This window comes from Montipora capricornis, chromosome 5 (genome assembly GCF_036669925.1).
Source record: "Montipora capricornis isolate CH-2021 chromosome 5, ASM3666992v2, whole genome shotgun sequence".
NCBI lineage: Eukaryota > Metazoa > Cnidaria > Anthozoa > Scleractinia > Acroporidae > Montipora > Montipora capricornis.
In genome coordinates this window covers 4,433,424-4,456,446 of record NC_090887.1, presented here as the reverse complement: position 1 = coordinate 4,456,446, position 23,023 = coordinate 4,433,424, and the positions used below count along the sequence as shown (strand labels likewise).

At 39.3% G+C, this 23,023-nt stretch overlaps 1 protein-coding gene across 2 annotated transcripts in view; it reads right to left on the bottom strand.

Annotated features, from left to right (window-relative positions):
- Positions 1–23,023, bottom strand: part of LOC138049180 (low-density lipoprotein receptor-related protein 1-like) — a 114,228-nt gene that overhangs the window by 29,430 nt on the left and 61,775 nt on the right. For both annotated transcript variants that reach the window (XM_068895354.1, XM_068895355.1), the window contains 18 exons: positions 22,127–22,243; positions 20,255–20,479; positions 18,030–18,201; positions 16,581–16,981; positions 15,378–15,539; positions 13,267–13,538; positions 10,504–10,786; positions 9,956–10,226; positions 9,068–9,345; positions 8,249–8,423; positions 7,629–7,811; positions 6,329–6,549; positions 5,437–5,682; positions 4,748–4,872; positions 3,567–3,966; positions 3,061–3,307; positions 1,310–1,679; positions 105–726 (listed from right to left, as the gene is read on the bottom strand). In XM_068895354.1, coding sequence (XP_068751455.1) covers positions 105–726; positions 1,310–1,679; positions 3,061–3,307; positions 3,567–3,966; positions 4,748–4,872; positions 5,437–5,682; positions 6,329–6,549; positions 7,629–7,811; positions 8,249–8,423; positions 9,068–9,345; positions 9,956–10,226; positions 10,504–10,786; positions 13,267–13,538; positions 15,378–15,539; positions 16,581–16,981; positions 18,030–18,201; positions 20,255–20,479; positions 22,127–22,243 — 4,770 coding nt within the window. The remainder of the gene's footprint in view (positions 1–104; positions 727–1,309; positions 1,680–3,060; positions 3,308–3,566; positions 3,967–4,747; positions 4,873–5,436; positions 5,683–6,328; positions 6,550–7,628; positions 7,812–8,248; positions 8,424–9,067; positions 9,346–9,955; positions 10,227–10,503; positions 10,787–13,266; positions 13,539–15,377; positions 15,540–16,580; positions 16,982–18,029; positions 18,202–20,254; positions 20,480–22,126; positions 22,244–23,023) is intronic.

Below are 23,023 nucleotides of genomic sequence, written 5' to 3'. Positions count from 1 at the left end.
CGTTGTTGTCGTCGTCAGCATAATCATCATCATCCTATACCCTATGGAGGCTGGTTACAATCTCTAATTAGTTAGTAAATGTCTTGATATTTGAAGCAGCTTACCACCACTGGGATCAACCACCACAGCTCTAGGTTCCTGTAGTCCCTCAGATACAAGCGTCTTCTTATGGCGTCCATCAAGTGTAGTAACAAAGATTTTGGCTTGGATGCTATCCACAATGTACAAATTTCTACCAACCCAGTCGACCGCGAGTCCTTCAACGTGAGATATATCTGTATCAAGTACAACTTCGATACCAGTGCCATTGAAAAACACACGCTTGACACGCGGTGGCGTGCGGTCTTCCGTCCAATACACACGTTGCTCGGACCAGTCAAAATCAATTCCAAAGGCGTTTTGAACCTTGCGCACTATCTCGCCTTCCCAAGAACCATCTGTTGCGAGCTTGCGAATTTCGTACCGACGTAAAAATGCCAGGAATGGTGACACGCTGTTATTAACAGCCTTGCAAGTGTGGTTATCACTTGGGTCGAGAGCATAACCTCTCAAGCAAGTACACTTGTAATGGCCCTTAAGGTTAATACAGAAGTGGTTACATTTGTTCAGCTCATAATTTTCGCATTCGTTGATGTCTTCACAAGAAGCGCCGTCAGTTTGAAGCACGAAGCCATGACGACATGAACATGTATATCCTGTTTCAGTGCTGTGACAAATCTGAGAGCACTGAAAAATAAAACCAGTAAAAAAAAGTAATATAACTTGCTACAGAGCAGTTGAGCCTTTCCTGGAAAAAAAGCTAATTTCATTAGATGTGCCGTAAAAGGTAAATCTGATTGAGAGAATAATAGACCTAATCGGCTCACGCAGTGTTGTACCCAATTCAAATCTCCTGGGATTAAGGTTCTTTGTGTATTGTACTTGCATGATAATGTAGCATTCATATTTAAATCATATGGAAGTACCTGTAACAAAACGCTTTATTCCCAAAAGGTTGAATTTGGTACAACATTGAGTTAGTCGATTAGGTCTATTATTATGAAGACCTTATATTGCATATGGAGATAGAAAATGATGGAGAAGTGTCATGCGAAAGCAAATGGTTATCAGTTCAAGTCCCATTCGCGCCTGGGCATTTTTTGGCTTCTATGCAACGACTGTAGTCATATTTCGCTAAGAAATCTGTAACTCGTAATCTTTCCTTTATGCTTTTCTTTCTGCCCTTCCATTCCCATTTCGTACACGCTGAAAATCTTAAAAAAGTGTTTCAGTCCATTGCAATGTCAACTTTCTTCTTATCAAAAGATACCTGATTGAGTTCTGGCCGACTGCAAGCCCCATGCTTGCACCTCCATTCATCTGCTCCATTCACACAATCTTCGTTTCCATCACAGACCTTATCTAAAGGCACGCAAGTCCCATTGCCACAACTGAAAGAACCCCTTGGACAAGAGGGGGCCGGTGTTCTGCCACATATCGCCGTGTCTTCATCTGAGCTGTCCAAACAGTCTTCTTCCCCATCGCATACGTAACTCTTGGGAACACAAAACCCATTACCGCAAGTGAATTGGTTGTAACTACAAGTGTGGCTGGCGCAGTTGGTTTCGTCCGAGTTGTCTCCGCAATCATTTTCACCGTCACAAAGCCATGCCTTTTGTATGCATAGGCCATTTGTGCATCTGTTATGAAAAAATAAGGCAGAGGGTCAATGAAACGTGTGATTTCGTTGTCGAGCCATTTTGAGCAGAGTGTTGAAAGTAATTTTGCGATTGATTCACCTTTGCATTGTTACAAACAGTGATCGACTCAAAAGCTTCACTCAACAGTCTTAGCCAATCACAGACAAAAACAAAAAAAAGGAAAACTAATTACCATCCCAAAAAATTCGTCATTGGATTCACTCTTTTACGGAGTTCTAAACTGGAAGACGTACTATAAAGAGCAAAATTTCCTAACGCACTAACGCAAATGCCAATCAATGGGTGGTTTTCATGTTACGTCATTGACGCCATGTTGGTGGACGGAAACAAAAGATCTCTCATTAGCCCCTTTTCTTCGTCCATCAGTAATTGTACATTTCAGCATTGTTATCTGTGCCTCTAGAGATTGGCTGCAAACCACCTATTGTCAATCAAACCTGAACGCAAACAAAGCTCTGTGATTATTTGTGTCGCAACAAAGCCTCAACTATCAATCTGTCTGGAATTTATAAAATGTTTGGCTTTTTGAGATTCTCCATCATTTTGATAAAAAAAAACCGTTTACGTCTCTGTTTTACTGTTTGTTAATTGTTATCTTGGACTGCTTAGATGAATTTGTACAAAAGCAAAGGGCAAAGGGACTTCTTTAAGTAGGTGAGCTCTCGCCTCCCATCAATGCCGCCCAGGCTCGATTCCCAGACTTGGCGTCATGTGTGTGGGTTGAGTTTGTTGGTTCTCTACTCTGCTCTGAGAGGTTTTCTGTACAGTGTCCCCAATTAGCACTTCAGAGCTAAATACAGTTCATACTTGAACAAAGCCTGCGGGTGTAATGCACGATAAATGGTCATCAGCTTTCGTGTTTTGCGATCCACTACTTTCAGCCCTTCTTTATTATTAAGATAAAGAGATAATAAAGATTATTATTATTATTATTATTATTATTATTATTATTATTATTATCATCATTATCATTATCATTATCATTATTATTAACTACTACTACTACTACTACTACTACTAGATTATGCAATTGGGAATCTTTATGTGATATAAGGTCAGATTGCCACCATCATTTTGATGCTAGCGGGACTTCAGACGCGATGTTTGACGAGTTAGCCGAAAGGTCTCTGATGAGTCCCTTGACAGGGATGAAACATACGTATGTAAGCCTGGCCACATAATTATCTCTTGTGAAATTATTATTATTATTATTATTATTATTATTATTATTATTATTGCTGTTGTTGTTTTTTTTATTATCACCATCACTATTTCGTCTGTTTGGAAGTAACCGTCCTGAGGTTTGTTGCATCGATAGTGCTCCAAAGGCACTCTACAAGATCGAGTGCTTTGGCATTACCTAAATTGACTTGGTTTACACGTTTTGTACTCGCAGCCTTCTTTAGGGTGTTCGTCGGAAGCATCTCCGCAGTCATTGTCCCCATCACACACGTACGACATGAGCACACACCGTGACGTGTTTTCACATTTGAACTCGGTTGCATCACATGTGCGCTCGTCGCAGTGAAGATCTGCCACAGACTCGTCTGATCGGTCGCCACAATCATCATCACCATCACATTTAAACTTCAAGGGAATGCATCGACCTAAAGAGTAATAGAACGGTTTTCAGTCAGTGAGTGGCATGCGTTTATCCCGGAGATATCATCACAAACAGCTTTGCACTGCAACTTTGATTTCATTTTTACATCGGTCGAATTCAAAGATCTCTTTGAAAGAAAATGTGCTACAAGGGGAAAGTAGTCCACACAGTTCCCAAAGTTGTACATTGCCACAACCTTCTGTACCCCTCTCTCCACTTATTGTTCAAGGCAGTGGGTAAATTTATTTAAAAGAGAAACTTACCATTCCGACAAGTAAACTGTTCACTGGAACAGGTGTTGTTATCCTTCCCACACAATACTTCATCACTACCATCACCGCAATCATCTTCACCATCACAATGCCATTGCCTCGAGATACAACGCCCAGACGAACAGCGAAAACTGTTATCGCTGCAAGTTCTGTTGTTACAAACGGCGTCACTCTCATCCCATTTATTTTCGCAGTCATAATCGCCATCACAGAGCCATGAGGAGTCAATGCATGCGTTGGAATTACCACATTTTGCCTTTCGGGGTGGGCATATCACGGGAGGACAACCTATCTCATCTGAGAAATCACCACAGTCATTATCACCATCACATCTCCATTCAATATTAATGCAGTGACCATTGGCACAAGTGAATCTGTGGATAGCGCATGTCTGTTAAAAAGAAAAAAACAACAACACTGTCTTCATCCCCTACAAGGTAAGATTGATCTCCAAAGCAAAACTAAGCTCGAGTAAAATACTTAGCCAGAGTTTTCAAAGGCGGGAATGTTTTCAACAATATCTTAACTTAACATACTTCTACATTTATTTCTAGACTTAACTTTTGACGTAAATCTGCTCGAATACCTTGAAGAACGAAACTATTTACAAACACTCGTGAAAAACGCTTAACACTTTTTACTACCAGTGGACACTTGAAGATTTTACTGTGTCTAACACCAGACGATTTTACTCATCAATGGGGCCCCCTTGGGCCTTTACGGGCTAACGTGCGTTGAAAATGAGGAGCTGATCTGATTTGAGAGCAGAAGATGTAAATGAGACTAAAAAAGTAGAAGAAGCAAAAGAGACTAAGGTCGTGTTCTCTGATTGGGATCAACCGTTTTAGGTTTCTTGGGTCTTTTTGTGTTCTATTGGGAAAAGCCATTTTCGGTTAGTTTGGTTGATCGACGTTTTGAACCGGCGTCAAGCTATGTTGAAACGGTTCAAAAAACACAGGCAATGACCGCTGTCCAGCCATGTTGTCAACACGGAGAAGTCTGTTACCGACTATTCCCAGGAGTTACCGCGTTTCAACCGAAAACGGTTGGAAAGTCCTCTTTCGGGGAACCTCAACCGCTTTACCCTAAACCAGTTGCGGTTGAAATGGTTAATCCCAATAGAACAAGACCTAAATGTCCTGGAATCAATCGTGTAAGTAAATTCCAATCACCTTTCGTGCACAGCCCTTTTCGTCGCTGCCATCAGTACAATCGCGATCAAAGTCACATTTCCAGTGGATATGAACACACTGGCCACTTGAACACCTGAATTCATTTGCTTGACATTGTCGTCGAGCTGCAAAGTACAAATGGCTGACTATTCAGCAAGTTCTTGGCAACAATCTCAAATAGTTCTCCATTCTACGAAAATATATAACTCATCTGGAAAGGTGTTAAAACACTTAAATTTGCATGAAATCAGAAGTTTTTGTTTTAAATATAATTTTGTGCTTATCCAAACAAAACATGCATGGCTCCTGGACTTACTGTAAAAGCAACTGCCTTGAAACGTAAACATAACGAGAAGTTCACTGCTCTCTGTCTTCGTAATTAAGTTGTAAAACCATGCCCTTTACAACGTTTTAAACATTTCAATCAAATTTAGAAGCAATGGATGTACAAGCACATATACAAAAGTTCTCTACTATGGTCTTGGAATGTTTGTTCATTAACTTTCATGCAGGCATCTATGCACTTTGTCCTTATGATGAAAAACATGCTCATCGAGTGCACCTCGGAATTATCTACCAGTGCCAATGCTTTGATTTCACGGGACACTGTGTTGGATATCAATATTGTGCACGCATATCATTACCTGAAAGATAATGAAATGTTTTTTCCTAAATAAAGCAAAACTAACCACACATAGCAGGCAACTCATCTGAGCTATCTCCACAATCATTCTGCTTGTCACAAACATATGAATCCGCCAGACATTTGCCATCAGTACAAGCAAACTGCTGCCCAGGACACACAACTGATTTATTCACACACTGAAATTCGCCCTTAAGTATAAGTCCCGCAGGGCAGCTACACAAAGGTTTTTGTCCTTGGACTTGGCAGAAGTGAGAGCAGCCTCCTCCTTCAAAACATGGGTTCACTGTACCTGAAGACATCGAAAGAGAAATTTTGTTTTATAGTGACAATGACTTGGGTCTGCTAATAGTGGTTATTACTATAGGATACTCATATGTACCCTTAAATTGCAGAGTACCTCGAGGCAGTTGATATCTCTTAGTTAGCATTTAACAAATCAGCTCACCTTGCATGAGGTCTTCAGGTATTTAGGGAGTTTTAACAAAGACGACAAAAAGGTCGGTTCAAAATATAACTTAACAGAGTTCTAAGTATGCCACTATACTATCTTATTCATGTTGTACAATATGGGCGAAGTACCCTATAGATGGATTGGGTTGGACGGATTTGAAGTTAAGTAAAAATTTGCTAGTTTCACCTTGTGCTTTTGCAGGATGTTCACATAATGTAGCAAAACTCGTGCCGCACGTTATTTTTCTTCAAAATTAAACTTAAAACGAATGATGACCATGTCTCGTAGCAAAGCCGCTGCTGGAGGGGGGAGCCTTTGTAAGCATCACAAATTGTTCTTTTGGCACAGGTCTGGACCTTCCATTAATGAACATACAACTTGCAGAACTACCAATTTAGCATCCTAAGCAAGGGTATAAGCTTTGAAAGTAAAAATCTACCAAGGGATGTGCTCAGAAGTAAAACTAAAACTGACGGCAACTTACAATTCTGGCGCTCCTTAGCAAAGACCTTAAGGTCCGTCACAGGATAATTCAGAGAAGCTAACACCAAGGGATCAGCATCGACGAGTTTGACAGCTCGCATAACAGTCTTTTGCCTAGTGTTGTACCAATACATGAAATTTCCCAGAATACCAAGGGCAGAGAGGTGATAAAGCGAGGCGACAAGACGGCGACCTGTCCCATTCAGGAAGGCACTTTCTGCACTGTTTCAAAAAATAAAAATTAAAAAGAAATATGAAGACATGAAAGATTTAAGAGGGGATATCACAGTAATTTGGTCTCACTGTAAAATTCTAAACGAGGCAGGTTTGTTCACTAAAAACTACCTCACTGCACTGAAGCTATCTAAACAATCCCATGAAGCCGTTCTGGTTGCGAGAGATTTCCTTACAGTACCGAGCACAATGAAACAATCAAGAAGTTATCAGAGGCAGTTTGTTTACTCCAGACCACCTCACAGTAGGCAGTAAATTAAAGCTATACACTATCTTCCTTTTTTACAGATGACGAGGATTGAAACAGATCAGACTTTGGAAAACATAAGCCACATTTTTTCAACTTCCCAACCATCGTGTTGACCATAACGTACAACGTATGTAATTGGCTCGATACCCAAGTCAAAAACAAAAGACTAAACAATTGAAACACCGACTTAAACTTAAAAACAATAGAAGTTGCTTACAATAGCTGGTGACGAGAGCTGGTACATTACTGATTTCACAGGCATCACTAACGATGACAAAAGTTCCCTTCTGTGTTAACGTTTTGAGGGCGAATGTGCTACAAGACGAGGAAGCACTCGTCATAAACATACTTGTGACAATAAAAAATACTTGTGAGCTCAACGAAAAAAGGTAAGTATAATCTCAACCTCCGTCTTTGAGCTGACAGCTTCCAACGCATCATTTGACATTATTTTGGTTAGTATAATCCGCCTAAACATTTCGAGTGAACGAGAGTAAAACTAATTGGGTCTTTTTCGCGCGGCGGCCATAGACAATAGATTTCGTACCCTGAGCCTCGAGTTGAAATGTTTGGGAACGAGTTTCGGTGGGACAAAACAAACGTTTTCAATCCCTCGGTTCTCAAAATGGCCGCCGTGTGATTAGGGCCCATGCAAACACCCCAAACTAACTTAATAACAACTATCAAAAACCAATTAAAAACAGCTTTACAACACACGTTTGCATAATCAACAATGTTGCAACTGATCTTGAGAAATTTATATACGAAAATGCGAGTGAAGTCAATCAGACAATTCACATTTCAGATAACCACTTACATCCTAAAAGAGTTGCCAGTCCAGTAAAGTCTCTCTTCCGAGTAGTCATATGTGAGAGAGGAGCCATAGCGAGACGTAAAGGAATGAGCATGATCGAGAACAATCCTAACATCACTACCATCGGTATTGGCTGTCTTAATTGCCATGGGTTTTGAAGGAGAAAGCTCTGTCCAAACTATGCGCCTGAGAAAAAAAGGAAAAACGTTCTTTGCTATGATGGAAATATCATGCGTGTGGCCCTGAAGATAGGGTGATGGACCAAGAAGCGGTTTCCTCAAGTTTCAGAGACTGTTCCGACCAATTCTCGAGAAGGGTTGCGAATTAAACTCCACATGCTCGCCACTTGTAGCATTTTGCTAGCTGGAGTTTCAAAGCAGAGTTTGGTATAATTTATTTCTTTCCTAACCTGATTTAAGCCAAGAACCAGACACTCCTCTACTATAAATAATGCAGGGTATTCTATTTGCAAGGTGAGCCAAGACCTCTTAAGAAGATACAAAAATACTGTTCAAAATAACAACTTCATCCGAAGGTTGGTCTGGAATTGTGAGACCATACCCTGTACAAACAAAACAAAAGCAAAACAGATGAGAAAAAGCAACCAAAAGCAAACAACGTACTTAACACAAGGCAGCACAATAACACTTGATGGAGTGGAGTTTCTGGTTCCAGTTACAAGCGTTTGTTGGTGAGATCCATTTATGAAAGCCTTGTGAACACTTCGAGTTCGGGAGTCAACCCAATAAATTTCCTTCGTGATCCAATCCAGCGCAAGAGAGGTTGGCTTCTGGAGCCCTAAAAGACCAAACCATAACAGCAATAATTTAAAATTTATCCTTGAGGGTAGGGAATGATTGAAGGAGAAAACAGAGGAATACTTTATTAGGTGTTGCCCTGACTTCTTCATGATGTTCAATCAACGATAAATGAAAGTTTAAGCCAATTTAAAATTCGATACAACACAGTTTCAACAAATTAAACAGCAAGTGCAACAGTTATCTGGAGCTGCCAAACGAGTATGCCCATCTTAACCACTGCTAAAACTCGCTTCCCAAAAAAGAACCACTGAGTTATTAGTAACCAACCTCTATGAAACCATATTTAAAAAAAACATTGTGATTTGAGAATTAAGTCTAAACATACGATACAACATATCGCTATATTTTCGTTTGTTGTGCAGCCTTCCTCCTGGTTATTACAAAAGCAAAATGCAGTGCATATGGCATTAGTCAGTGTCAGTTCTATTTCGGTGGATGTATTCGCAAAATTAACATACTTGACAGGAAATAGATGCCCAGGTATCGATCTGTCCCATCAAATATTCTCTTAAAAATGGCACTTTGACCAAAATTTAATCAGAGAGAAGCGTTTGGTCGAGACATTGAGCGCTCAGTACAGCTATAGTCGCCAGTAATTTTGACATTACACAATTCACTCACCACTTATAACTATTCTCAATCCAGTGCCATTGAGATAGATAGCCTTTATGGCTGATCTCCTGCTCGACACGGCAAAGTAAATGAGCTTGGATTCAAAATCGTAATCTAAAGCCACTACATTCCGCAGTGAGCCTGTTATAGGTTGGAAGGGCGGAGGCCTGCTAAGTGGATTAGCTGATAGAAATTCGATCCTTCTTGATCCACTGACGATAAGAAAAGCAGTTCCTTTCACACAGTGTTTGCCATCCTCTGCAATGTGGTTAGACACACAAACACACCTAAACAAGAGAACCACAAAATGCCAGTTAATCCTGAATTTCACTGGCCCGTCAAAGCCACATCTTGGCATAGTGCTCGTTAACTACTGAAAACAAAATAATTACAATAATAATGATGATGATAATAATAATAATAATAATAATAATAATAATAATAATAATAATAATTGTCCCTGATTCAACTCCACCACGCTTTGTAAATAGCCAACTGGTTGCCTCCCGCCAGTTGGGGTTCTTAACAATGTTTCTCTTAAATTTGAATTGTTACTTTCACCTTGTTAACAGTGGAGTGCCTGTAAACTAGCTTGATAGCTAAGTGTACTTCCACTATAAAGAAAGCATTTACATTTAAAAAAAGAATAATACTAATAATAATAACAACAATAACAATAACAATAACAATAACAATAATAATAACAATAATAATGAATAATAATAAGAAACAGAAGGAGAAGAAAAAGAAAAAAGAAAAGAAACAGAAGGACAGCAAAAATAGTACATTATTCCAATGAGTACAACTAGAACTAAATAATTAAAGATATAATTTTCACGGAGGAGGCTTGTCAATGATGTACGATGATGCTGCTGCATAAAATAAGACAACCCTGACCTTCGTTCTGTTGCTGATAAGGCTAAACACAGATCTGCACAGCCACCATTGTTCATGCACGCCCCACGTGATAATTGCCTCTGGGGTGAAAACACGCGCACGTCCCTTAACTCAGTTGATCCTGATTTGACAATCTTGACACTTGTTCCATTGTACTTATCCGCTCTTAATAATGATTTGTTTCTCCTGTCCGTCCAGTAAACAAACCGGTCAAACAGGGTTATGCCATATGGTTGGGACTGGGACAAGATAATAACTGCTTGAAGCTTACCTATTTTTAACAAAAAGAGAGCACAAAAACGTTTGAGAACGAGAAGACAAAATGGAAGGCGCTTTTTGTCATGCTCAGCAAAATAAACAAACCAGTTAAACAGGGTTATGCCACATGGGTGGAACATGCATGAGCTAAAAACCGCTGAAAGGTGTTAAATACTTTATAAGGAAGCCAATTAGTACAACTGGCCAATTTCTTTTCAGAGATCACTGTAAGCCTGCATTGCGCATATCCCAATCCTATTAAATACAACTTTAAAGTAAAAGGCACTCACCACCATCTAGATCCATTTTCCACAGCACCATAAGGATGTCATCCACCCAATAAACCTTGTCTTCAATATAATCTACAGTAATCCCCACAGGACCCGCGACATTACTTCCCTGGACAAGGGACTGGCGGTCGGTGCCATCCATAGCAGATCGCTCAACTTTCGCTGCGCGACCATGGTCTGTCCAAAACATTAGACCCTTGGCAGGATATACTGCTATGCCCCTGGGATCTTGCAAGCGTGTGGAAATTATCACCGTTCTGGAGCTACCATTGAATCTACTAACCTAACAAGTAAACACTACACATCAATAAAGTTAAAATAGCAATAGCCTGCAAAGTATACTTTTTTCTTCATTGTCACTTTCACGGCATACATAAAATTGTTTCTGCTACAAAAAGAGAAATCAAGGAAGGAAGTGAATCATAAATTGAACTACGGATATGAAATCAATTTCATATCCGCAATTTAATATATGATTCATTTCATATATCTCTTCGTTCGTTGATTCGTTCATCACGGGAACATTAGAACCCCCAAATGACTGGCTTCACAGCTCAGTTGGTTTTATCGTCGCACCGGCATCGCGAGGTCACGGGTTCAAGCCCCGTTGAAGTCCTGCATTTTTCAGACTTCTCTATGCAATTGCTAAAATTACATTCATAACTGCGAGGATCATAGCTTTACTTGAAAAAGAGAAATACCGAACAAAGAAATGAGATTCTCGTCTGCGTATGTACGATGCTGTCTGGTTGACTCTAATCTACAAACGTGCTTTGATAAAAACTAGTCGTAGCTATCGCTAAGGGCCAACGAGAAAGTCAATATTACTACATAGTTTGTAGATTTGTATCAGAAAGCCATTTTTGGAAACCAATTGTAGTTGTAATAATTTTTTTCAAAGTAATGCAACTCAACTTATCAAAGTTAACAATAACACAAAAATAGAAATGTAAGTTAAACTCTTGCACGTGTTTTCAATAATATTAATAGTACTGCTGTAATTTTTGAACGGCCGAAATGATAACAGGAATATACAATAATTAAGTTGGATAAAATCAATGCCACATACAATATCGCCAAAGCGTTTTCAGTGTGAAACATGTCATGGGGAATTGATCAAACTTTCTTGCATGACACATGAAAGTTATTTCACTTGTAGAATTTTTGTTTTGCAAGATACAGCCATGAATTATATGGCACACTATTTTAAGGTTTTTTGGGGAAATGTTTTAGTTAATCACGAGTTTAAAACTCGAAAATGGTAATGTGGAATTCCTTTACGGGTAAAATTATCGTTACATCAAAAAGAAGAAGACTCTGAAATAAAACGGCCTATATCCAAGCGATTTGCCATAAACTTGAAAACGTTGGGCCGACTTTTTTCAAGATTACCCAAATGCAATCCGTTTCAACCTTGTCCATTTGTGTCCATCCATGCTGCTCTTTCCTTTTGCTGTTTTTCGTTTATGTTGTTCAACAGTTTTAAGTGGTTATTGCAGTGTTTCATTCTTCGTTTTGGATATCTTGAGTGTCACGAAATGACATCATTTTACGTGACAAAGCCCCTTTAATTGTGTGCTTTACAGATTTCCTTTGAAAAGTCAACTAAATTAGAGCGGTTTTCAATTGAGTGTCGAAAGTAACTAGCGAATAACTTTGGTTTTGCATTAGAGCGGTTTTCAAATAAGGGTCGTAAAAGCAAAACCAAAGTAATTACGATGGCCAATCAAAAAGGACGGAGACAATCCAGAAAACCAATCAAAACTAAAAGTAATTACACGTAGCCGACACAAAGCGCGGGAAAATGTGCACGCGCGAGCAACGATTGGTTTTGGTTTCACTTCTGATTGGTTGAAAAAGTGGCGCGAGAACTTTGAACCAATCACTGAGTGAAGTAATGCAAAACCAAAGTAATTAGCTAATTACTTTCGACACTCAATTGAAAACTGCTCTACTTCACCCATTGATTGGTTCAAAGTTCTCGCGCCACTTTTTCAACCAATCATCAGAAGTGAAACCAAAACCAATCGTGACTCGCGCGTGCACATTTTCCCGCGCTTTGTGTAGGCTACGTGTGATTACTTCGAGTTTTGATTGGTTTACTGGATTGTCTCCGTCCTTTTTGATTGGCCAAAGTAATAGCTTTGGTTTTGGTTTTACGACACTCATTTGAAAACCGCTCTATTCGCAACTCAACAAAACAAAACGAAAAACAAACTACTCTACTCGACAATGCCGAAATTAACAACAACAGCCATTAAGAACGTGTACGCTGGTTCAGTCTTGAGCTCGTTCACTCAATATAGAACACACTGGTTTGAAAATAAATATTAAATAACACTCAAAGTAAGTGTACACAACAAATGGTCAGAGGAATGGAAAAATGTGTTTTCACTCACTCATAAATATCCGTATGAACAATGTCGCGTCATCCCAGTTTGTCTAATGACATCACACATCAAACAAGCGCTTTTATTGGTTCTTGAAGTCAAATGATAAGCTGCCTTTGTTCCCGTAACTGTCTCTTACATTACATTTTCTCTGGATGCTTTTTTCTGCATACACAACACTCTCGCGCTTCGGTTCTATCAAGGCTGACTCATTGGCGATAAAAATAATATATTTATTTCTTCTATATTGAGTTGGCGATCCCAACGTTTCAACCAACATTTCAACTCGCCATTGCATATCTTCTTGAGTTCTGTTATCACACCAAGATTCAAGATTTAATATTATAAGCGATTACTTGAAAATTTAAAGTACCTCAATCACATCATTTCCACCATCAGTCCAAAATAAATTCCCAGCAACCCAATCAACCGCAAGTCCTTGAGGTCGCCGTAGACCGGAAGTAATGACACCTTTCTTGGCAGTTCCAACTCGAGAGACTTGGGCTATTATATTCGTCCGGTCGTCGGCATAAAATATTGTACTAGAATTGACATAGAAGTCAATGGCCAAGCAGTTACGTGTGAGTCCCATAGGCTGCATTACTTCCTCTTTGTTGTCGGGTACCAATTTAATCCCACGAATTTCTTTATAACCAAAAGACAGGTAAAATAATGGTCAAATGCCCATATAGTAAAAACTAATTACAGTTTAACCCTTTCACCGCCAAAATGCAAATTGACACTTACAGATTTTTTACTCTGTCTAACGCCAGACGATTTTACTCGTCAATGGGGAAGCCCTCGGCAGTGGAAGGGTTAAACACAAAATTTTTCGAAATGAAAAACGATAGTTTTTTTTGTATAAGTAATACCATGATTTTGAGTGCAATTCTGAATAAATAAGCAGGAGTATATTTTTTTCGAAGACACAAAATTGGCGAGTGCAAATTGCACGAGAAAAATCATGTGATTACTTATTAATAATATACATGAAAAAATTCCAGATGGTTAGGCAGAAGCAACGCATGCGTATTATGCAATTACGGGAAAACTGCACAATGAATTGCGCCCATCCAGGGCTCGCATTTGATTGGCTATCAATGCAACAATTTCACCTTTATCGCACTATTTGAACGTTCTGCACTTTTTCACTTTTCTGCACTCTGTTTGGGATTAATTCACAATTGCTCTCTCAGCCAATCAACGCGCTGAATTTTTTTGTGTATATTATCAGTTGAGATACCATGTAGCTCTTACTAGTAAGAACCTCTAATTACATTGGACTGAATGTAAAGGATGCAGCTACATTGTGTAGCATTAGGCTCCAACTACAACAGCCGTTGTAATAGCTGCATCCTGACCCTTTATGTTGTCTTGTTACAGAGGCCGGTCTAGCTCTCTTATTGGATTTCACTGTAAATAACGGTGTTATTTTCATAACAAGAACGCGGTATTTACTTTCAAATCAAATTAACAGCCGATTACGTTCATCTACATCTACATGTTCCAGAACTCGGCAAAGTCCTTTTTGACTTATGGCTGTTTCTGCTTTGGTGGCCTCATACACCATAAGCCTTTTTAGAGACTTCACCGCAGGCCGGCCACTTCTGCTGGAGAGAACAGGACAGTCACAAAACAGGGTACTTCATCCCCCACTCTTCTTGAATAGTGTGTGGGTTCTCTAACGTCCCACAGGGAATTTATGAACATAGAAGATATTTGCAAGACGGGGCCTACGGTTTATAGTCCTCATCTGAGAAGACTTGAAAGTGTAGCCTTACAAAGGCAGCACTTTTTCCTCAGTTATTTTAAGATCCCGAGTGTGGGTCCGTCCGGAGTTGAACTCACGACCTCCCACGTGGCATCACGGTACTCAAGCAACTGAGCTACCGGTGGGGGGTGGGGGGGGGGTACAAATGTAACACCAACAAAGAATAATTGTGGGATAATTTAGAGCTTTGTATTGGAACAGGTCTTGGCGAAATAATAAGTACCCACAGTATTATTGCATTACACTAACAGGAAAGTGAAAGCTATTGATGTCAGATAAAGAAGATAAGGAAGAGAAGAAGAGTGGTCATACTTTGATCAATAAGCGAGCAAAAGGGGAGGGGAATGGGTCCGATACCGGATTGACGTCACAAATTAATTTGCATCGCTGTTATCAAAGAACTTTCTCAATGCAAAGTACTTTGTGACGTCAAACCGGTATCAACCAATTCTCCTTCATTGCTTGCTTATTGATCTAAGTATGACCACTTTTCCCGTCTTTCAAAGCCAATAAAAAGTGCAATTTCAATCTAAAGGTTCTAAAAGCAAAACGATGTATTTGGGGCGATTTCGGAGAATAAATAAAGTGAAAAAGTGTGTTGAGGTGATAGGCACTTTAAGGGTTGGTTACTAAAATGCAATTTATGCATCTTGTTTTGAGGCATTCACAGTGGCATCAGCTGTACACATTACTTCTAATAAACAATGACCTACCAGTAGCAGTGGAATAGATAAGGAACTTGTCAATACTTTCACAGGTCTTCCCATCAGAAGCAAGTTGATATCCCATTGCACATGCACATTTTATGGACATTGAACCAAGAGGGAAACACAATTGTGTGCAATTGCCATTGTTGATGGTGCACCCACTCGAGCCTGAAACAAAAGACACATTTCGAATTAAAATGTTACAGTGAATAAATTCACAAACCACGATAACGCACTTTAAAACAAAAAAGGGAAACAACATCTCCTACAATATTACAAACAGATTGCCTTAAAAGTTTTCTTAGTGCTTGGTGTGTCAATGGTACTATGACTTTTATACTGTGTCTTTGTGATAAAAGAACCCAGATACAGCTTGTAAAGAGTACAGTGTAATTAATGTACTCCGTGGTGACATGATTGGGGTCTACTGGAATAGTATTGAAATGAAGGGTTTTTTTGTTCACTTAGTCAGCTACTTCTTTGCATTTTGCCCAAGAAAAAACACAGGTTCCCTTTCGTCCACCAAAGTTCAGTTCAATTCTGTTGAACAGGGTTAAATGCTTGGATGGTTGACCGTCTGGGAATACCCGTAGCGGTCATCATCTGTGCATCCCTCCTCGGTGATCATATGTAAGCACTACATGTACATCCTACCCTGACTTCAGCGTTCTGGATAGTCTAGCTTCCCGCTTTCCAGAAGCGGTCTGTGATAGGAAAACGATACAACAGAAACAATGATCTTAGCCACGATAACAAAAGAAGCTAGAGGAAATAGGACCAACGAAAATAGCAGTCTGGAATAGACACAGAATTACTAATTCGTTTCCCAGCTAACTACATGGCTGTGGTACTGTGTTCCGGGATCTTACATCAACCATATAGCACCGTATAATTACTCTTGGACCAGTGTAATGGACCTGTGCCCTTCTTAGTCAGTCCCTAGGGGTGCAAGGAAAGTTGGATTAATGGACCCACAGTCTCAGTCAAAAATGTTGCCTCCTCTTCCCCTTCAATGTTGATGTTTATGGGTTGGAGTGCGAAAACCAACCGGTAAATGCAGCATTGATGGGAGGGAGGAGGGGGGTGCGCTTCACTTGCTGTTCAAGCGAAGTGTTACAACAATTTATGACCGAGATTGCAGCTTCTTTTTGGTGTTTGTTGGCTGATTGTTGTTATAGTTGTACTTTTATCTTTGATGACATCAATTACCTGGTTGATTTTCTTTGGCAAACACCTTCAAACCAAACAGATGACCTTCTTCCTGGTTCCGCAGAATTTCATATGTCCCATTTTTCGCATTTTTAGAACCTTTTAGAATACCCTTTTGCTTCCAGTCAGACCAGAACAGCGTATTGTTAAAAAGACTTAGTCCAAAAGGATGCATCTTTTCGACATAAAAGTGAATTTCCTCCGCCGTTCCATCAAAAAGCATTGATCCAATCTTGTCTTTTCCACCATCACACCAGTAGAGGCGTTGAGCAGCCAGATCTAAGGCCAACCCATTGGGATACTTTAGATCGGAGGTCTTTATTTGTGTTCTATTGGAACCATCCATTAATGCACGTTCTATTCTTGGGTAAGCATTATCCCAGTCAGACCAAAACAACAACCTGTCGTAAAGGTAAATGTAAAGGTACACGTTATTTAACGTCGGACGTTCCTTTACTCTCTAGAGAGTACTCTCCCAGGAAGACGACGGTGCGCTCATTTTAATCTTAAGCTGGATAGCGCTTTCCATCTGCTAAATCATCACCCAACCCATAGCACATCAAAACCAAATGAGTTTTCCGTTGGACAGTGCCATCCATTCTTTGAACAACTACAACTAGGGCATGGTCATCACCCAAGTTACAAAAGCCACTGACAACGTGAACATTAGTCCATGCCATGTAAACTATCATATAAAATGCAAATGCTTTGTTTATTGTAATGGAAGTGTGCTTAACTATCAAATTAGTTCATAGTCACTCCACTTAAACAATCTGGAAGTAGCTGTACTCAAATGAAACAAAGCTTTCCAGTTATTCTCAGTTGCATAGCAGAGTTAAATCCGATCTCACTTCATCAAGGTACACTGTATGTTTAAAATTAAAATTACGTTTTCTCAAACACGTTGATGGAGGTATTTTGCTCTGATGAAAGTCTATTGCTCGAAATGTAAACTCACGATTTTAGAGCAGTTTTCAAATGACCATCGAAAGTAATTACGCGATTGCAAATTCTACGCTTTGTGATTGGTTTAAAAATCCCGCGCCAGTTTATCAACCAATGAGAAGGAAAACCAAAACGAATCACTACTAGCACATGCACATTTTCCCGCGCTTTGAGCAAGTTACATGGGATTGCTACGGATTTGGAGTGATTCATTGAGCTGTTTGCACCGGCTGTGATTGGTCGAAATAATTACTTAAGTAATTGTTTTACAACACTAAATTGAAAACTGCTCTGTCTTACTTCATCAGCTCATTTGCTAAAACAAAAATTGTATCGTGTTTCACTCCAATTGAGCCAGCACCACAGTTTCTTTAGTCCCTCGTATGCTTAGAATAGTCTGTTTATCAAGTTCTCACTTTACACCTTGAATTTTATCTTTTTAACTCTTACCAGTAACATCAACCATTTTGACAATACAATAAATTGCAATGCACAGAACCTTACCCGAGCAAGGGATGCGCAATTATCGCCCTTGGCTTTGACATATCGGATGAAATTAGAACTTTATGATAACTTCCATCATAGCGAGCTACTGCAATGACCTTTTCACCAACATCTGTCCAGTATATATTCTTTGCCGTCCAGTCATAGCTTATACCTTCCGGGCGAGACAATCCTGTGAATCGCGACAAAAGCTCAGTGACAATCTCCAAAGAACAACAAATCCGTCATTTTTTTTAGGATGAAAAAAAGAAAAAAAAAACGGCAACAACAAAATGCCACCCCAAAATTCAATTCATCCTTTCTTTTCAAGCAAGCCCTCTTGGTCATAGCAAGTTCATATTAAAACATTGGCCATATGTGTTCACGTGTCAACAACTGATGAAAAGTTAAGACATTAATCACCTTAGTGGATCAAAATCTTCAGTCTAAATGAAAATCCTTCCTAAATGCATATCCCATTCATTTTTTGTAAACATTCCGGTTTGATTAACTTCTACAAACCAGCTGAACTAAATGGCTGGTATTTAGGAAGTAAATAATTTTCCATACAAAAGAAAATTCAGTCATTTCATGAGAGATTTGCAGATAATGGCAAGGAAATAAACAAGACTGCAAAACGCCAGCAGAGAGCGATTGTTTTAGTCTATTCTCGCTGACACTGCTGTTAACCACCTGAAATAGAAAAAAAGCACAGGGGTACCATACACTGAACCACTCATTTTTCCTTGATGCGGTCTCCTTGTCCGAGTTATCCTTCAGTCTACGCAAGTTCATATACAGTACCATGTTCAAGAGAATTAACAACAAATTGGGAAATTCCTTTTTTTTTTGCATTCACACGTTGTCTGTAAACAAGTTCTTGACATACTTTTTTCAGCCATAAAGCCTTTAAAAGAGCTGCCAGGTGGTAACCATTCCTTACAAATGCATTGGGAATATGCATATTTAAAACAATGGTTTATGTAAAATTTGGAAGGGGGGTGGGGGGGCTGGCGGCCGCAAAGAAAGTGTGTTGTGGGGAATGCAAAAATAGAGAAGGTAGGAATCATTTATACTTAATCTTACTCAATTAAGATTCCTCTATTACAGGTTCACTTTACATGCACATTTTTGACTATCGAAAGAAATTACGCGATTGCAATTTCTACGCTTTGTGATTGGTTTAAAAATCCCGCGCCAGTTTATCAACCAATGAGAAGGAAAACCAAACCCAATCATTCACACATCGACTGTAAAAAAATTCTTGACATACTTTTTTCAGCCATAAAGCCTTAAAGAGCTGCCAAGCTGGTCACATTCTCTATTTTTGCATTCTCCAAAATACACTTTGTTTATCCCCAAAATTTTGCATAAACCATTTCTCTAAAATGCTGTTGGGAATATGTATATTTAAAACAATGGTTTATGCAAAATTTGGGGGGCAAAGAAAGTGTATTATGGGGAATGCGAAAAAAGAGAAGGCAGGAATCATTTATACTTAATCTTTACACGGTAAAGAATGCTCAAAGCTACAAGATTCCTATATTACAGGAAAACTCCACAAATATTCACTTTAAATGCACATTTTTTCACTGAGTATAAAAAGAAACATCTTTCTTTCAATAAATTCCGTTCTTTTTTGTGTAAGTCATGTTACTTTACCTTATTTTGAGATTTTAGCAAATCTCTTGTGTTAGTTTCCTGACCTCGATTGTGAACTATTTATTTTGTTACGTTTGAGTTTAAGTTTCAGTTGAAGCATTAATATCCTGTAGGATACACATTACAAATTTAAAAATGGTATTTTTGGAAAAAAATGTACAAGCCACCAGAACAAAATAACTCTAATTTCGACTGAAAAAAGGATTTCTGGCTAGCACACACTAATAACGAGTAGCATGAGCCATACCTTCGCAGTCATAAGGTGCATGGCGAGATTGGCTATATCCAAACTAGAAGTAGCAGAAGACGTCCCAGACATCTAGCATAAACAAAGAACACATTAAAAATTTGATGAACTAGAGGTTTGAAGCCCTCCTGGTTGTCTGAGCAATCAATTGATTTATTATAGTCCTAAAACAAGGAGCACCCGGAAGAAAACACGCGAGAGGCAAAACTGGGTCAACCTCAGGCAGTCAAACTCTAATGAGCTTCAAATCTGGGACGCCTTAGACATTGTCTTGTATAAATACAGCCAATCATCACTTCCTAACTAATAAAGAAGCTTCACTAATTGATCATGTTACCATCAGAAACCACTCTCTCATGCCCAGAGCCATTCAAGAACACCTTGGAGATAGTGTCAGCACCAACGTCACTCCAGAAGACCAACTGGTCTTCAAAGCTGAAGTCTACTGCCACAGCTATTATGCAACCTCTCACAGGAATCATCTGATCCTTTGTATTGTGCGGGTCTAAAGATGTTGCCCTGACAGTTGTCTTCTCGGAGGACAGAAGAAAAACCACATTTTCTGTTTTAAGGAGAAATAGGAAGACACATGCATGTGGATAATCTTCGTTTTACAAGATCTTAAAAGATTACCAAATTAAGAGACAACACAAGTAAAAAAGGATAAATGTGATGTAAGAGAGAACCTAAGTGGATGCCATACTCACAAGAGTCAAGTGATTTGGGTATTGCCAGTATGTGGTATAGACCATGACTTGGCTATCGTGAATAAGGCTTATAGGACATCGTTAAACTGTGATTAACTAAACTGCTTCCCTGTTGCGTTAGATTTGTTAGACGAATTCCTCTTTCAAAGATGGGAGGGATGTAGTATCCGAGTCATAGCTTACTGTCTTATGTATACATGTAAATACAAGGAAGGGTTACGTTTTTGCAAACGTTGGCCGTGTAGCACTTATATTTCAACAGAATTAACTATTAGAGGGTAATGTGAAATGCTATATTGTAACCACGTAGACCATGTGAGCGTTAGCCCTACTAATGGAATTGGATCGACACAAGGACAGAGAAAAGCTCTGACCAGGGTGGGAATTAAACCCACGACCTTGGGGTTGGATCCCCGCTGCCGTACCGATTGAGCCACAAGGTCAGACGGGAGCAGGTCAATGGGAATTTAAAATGTCTATTTCACAGCAATGAATATGTACAAGTACAAGGAAAGGTTGTGTTTTTGCAAACGTTGGCCGTGTAGCACTTATCTTTCAACTGACTTAACTATTAGAGGGTAATGAGAAGTGCTACATTCTACCTATGTAAACCATGTGAGAATATGGTCGAAGGTTTTCTCTGTGCTTCTGTGGGCCCAATTCCATTAGTAGGGCTAACGCTCACATAGTTTAGATAGGTAAAATATAGCACTTCACACAATCTGACTAATCCTTGAAGGCTGTTCATTACGGCTTTAATACATAATTATGGAGACTCAGAAGTTCATCTTCCAACTAAAGGATTTGCTTTTTACTACCCCCCCCCCCCCCCCCAATCAAGATTGTTGGAGGAGGCTCTTTTACTTTGCCTTTTACAAATGTGAACACTTGGAAGTTCACCCCTCAACTAAAGGTTTCACTCTGTAGTCCACCAATCACAATTGCCATGACAGTTTTCAGGACTATTAAAATGAAACCGACAATGTTGATCAAAACCAACCATTGGCAATGCTGAATGTGATCCATTGACCAATTCTGCTACATTAGAGCGAGTTTCAATTGAGTGTCATAAAACCAAAACCAAAGTAATTACTTTGGCCAATCAAATGGACAGAGGCATTCCAGTAAACCAATCAAAACTCGAAGTAATTACATGTAGCCGACACAAAGTGCGGGAAAATGTGCACGTGCGAGCCATGATTGGTTTTTGTTTCACTTTTGATTCGTTGAAAAAATGGCGCAAGAACTTTGAGCCAATCACTGAGTGAAGTAATGCAAAACCAAAGCAATTAGCTAATTACTTTCGACACTCAACTGAAAACCACTCTAACTAACAAGAGTTAAAATTGTGATGGAAGTTTGACCTTCAGAATCTGCAGGTTCATGAACAGCAAGATAGATCAAGGCTTCATGATTTATCCTGATCAAATTTCACCATACGTACCCAGTTCACTGCTGGTTTTGAGCATGGCTTATTAGTTTATTGAGAGTTTCACCAATACCTTCACATGTGACGTTATCATCCATGAGCTGGAAGCCCACTGGACACTGACAACTGTAGCCTTGAGGTCTTAAAAGACACAAGTGAGAGCAGTTACTGTTTGCACAGAAGTTAACACCTGAAAATAGAAAGAAAATCAAGACCAATTGGCAACAGTGCAGGAAAGGAAAACATTAAATATGTTTGCATAATGCCGTGCAGAATGACTCGTTAAATGGAAAATGCTGAGAACTATGTCACTTTGAATGACCAGTATAACATAATATTGTAACTGCATTACGCATGCCACTTCTTATTTGAAGGAGTTTAATAATAATGCAAGAAGGTGGAAAATTCTTGAAGCAGGCGGTGAAGGGACCTCAAGTGTGGAAGGTGCGTGCTTCTAGAGAGGTCTAAGGATATGTTCCTCTGGGAAATATCTCTACTTTCAGTCCCTTAATCCTGCCCTGCGAGCAGGTCTCCTAGGCTTTTTTTACAAACAAAGGTTTGTTTTCTCTGGGAAGTTTCCCATATTATTCATACAATTTGGGTTCCTGGTAATTTCTTAATCAAAGTGAGCATCAAATTCAAGTGAAATACTGTAGGCGCCAAGTTTCACTTCCTGCCAACTATCACTAAAAACGTTTTTATCTGATGACCTATCTTAATTCTGCTTTGTCTTCCTCCATCCTAGAAATTGATGTTGACATGCTGAATATTGGGAGCTTAAGCAAAACAAGAAACCAGACAAGGAGGAGAACGTCATATCAAAATTTAAAGTGTCTATCTAGCCTCCAGGGTTTTCATGGTTTTGGCATCGCCATACAGCGTAGATAAATGTCCCAAAAATAATTTTTCGATTCCATCACTTTTTGACCCCGAAATCAAGCTTTAAAGTTTGCGGTTTGGACACGCCCAA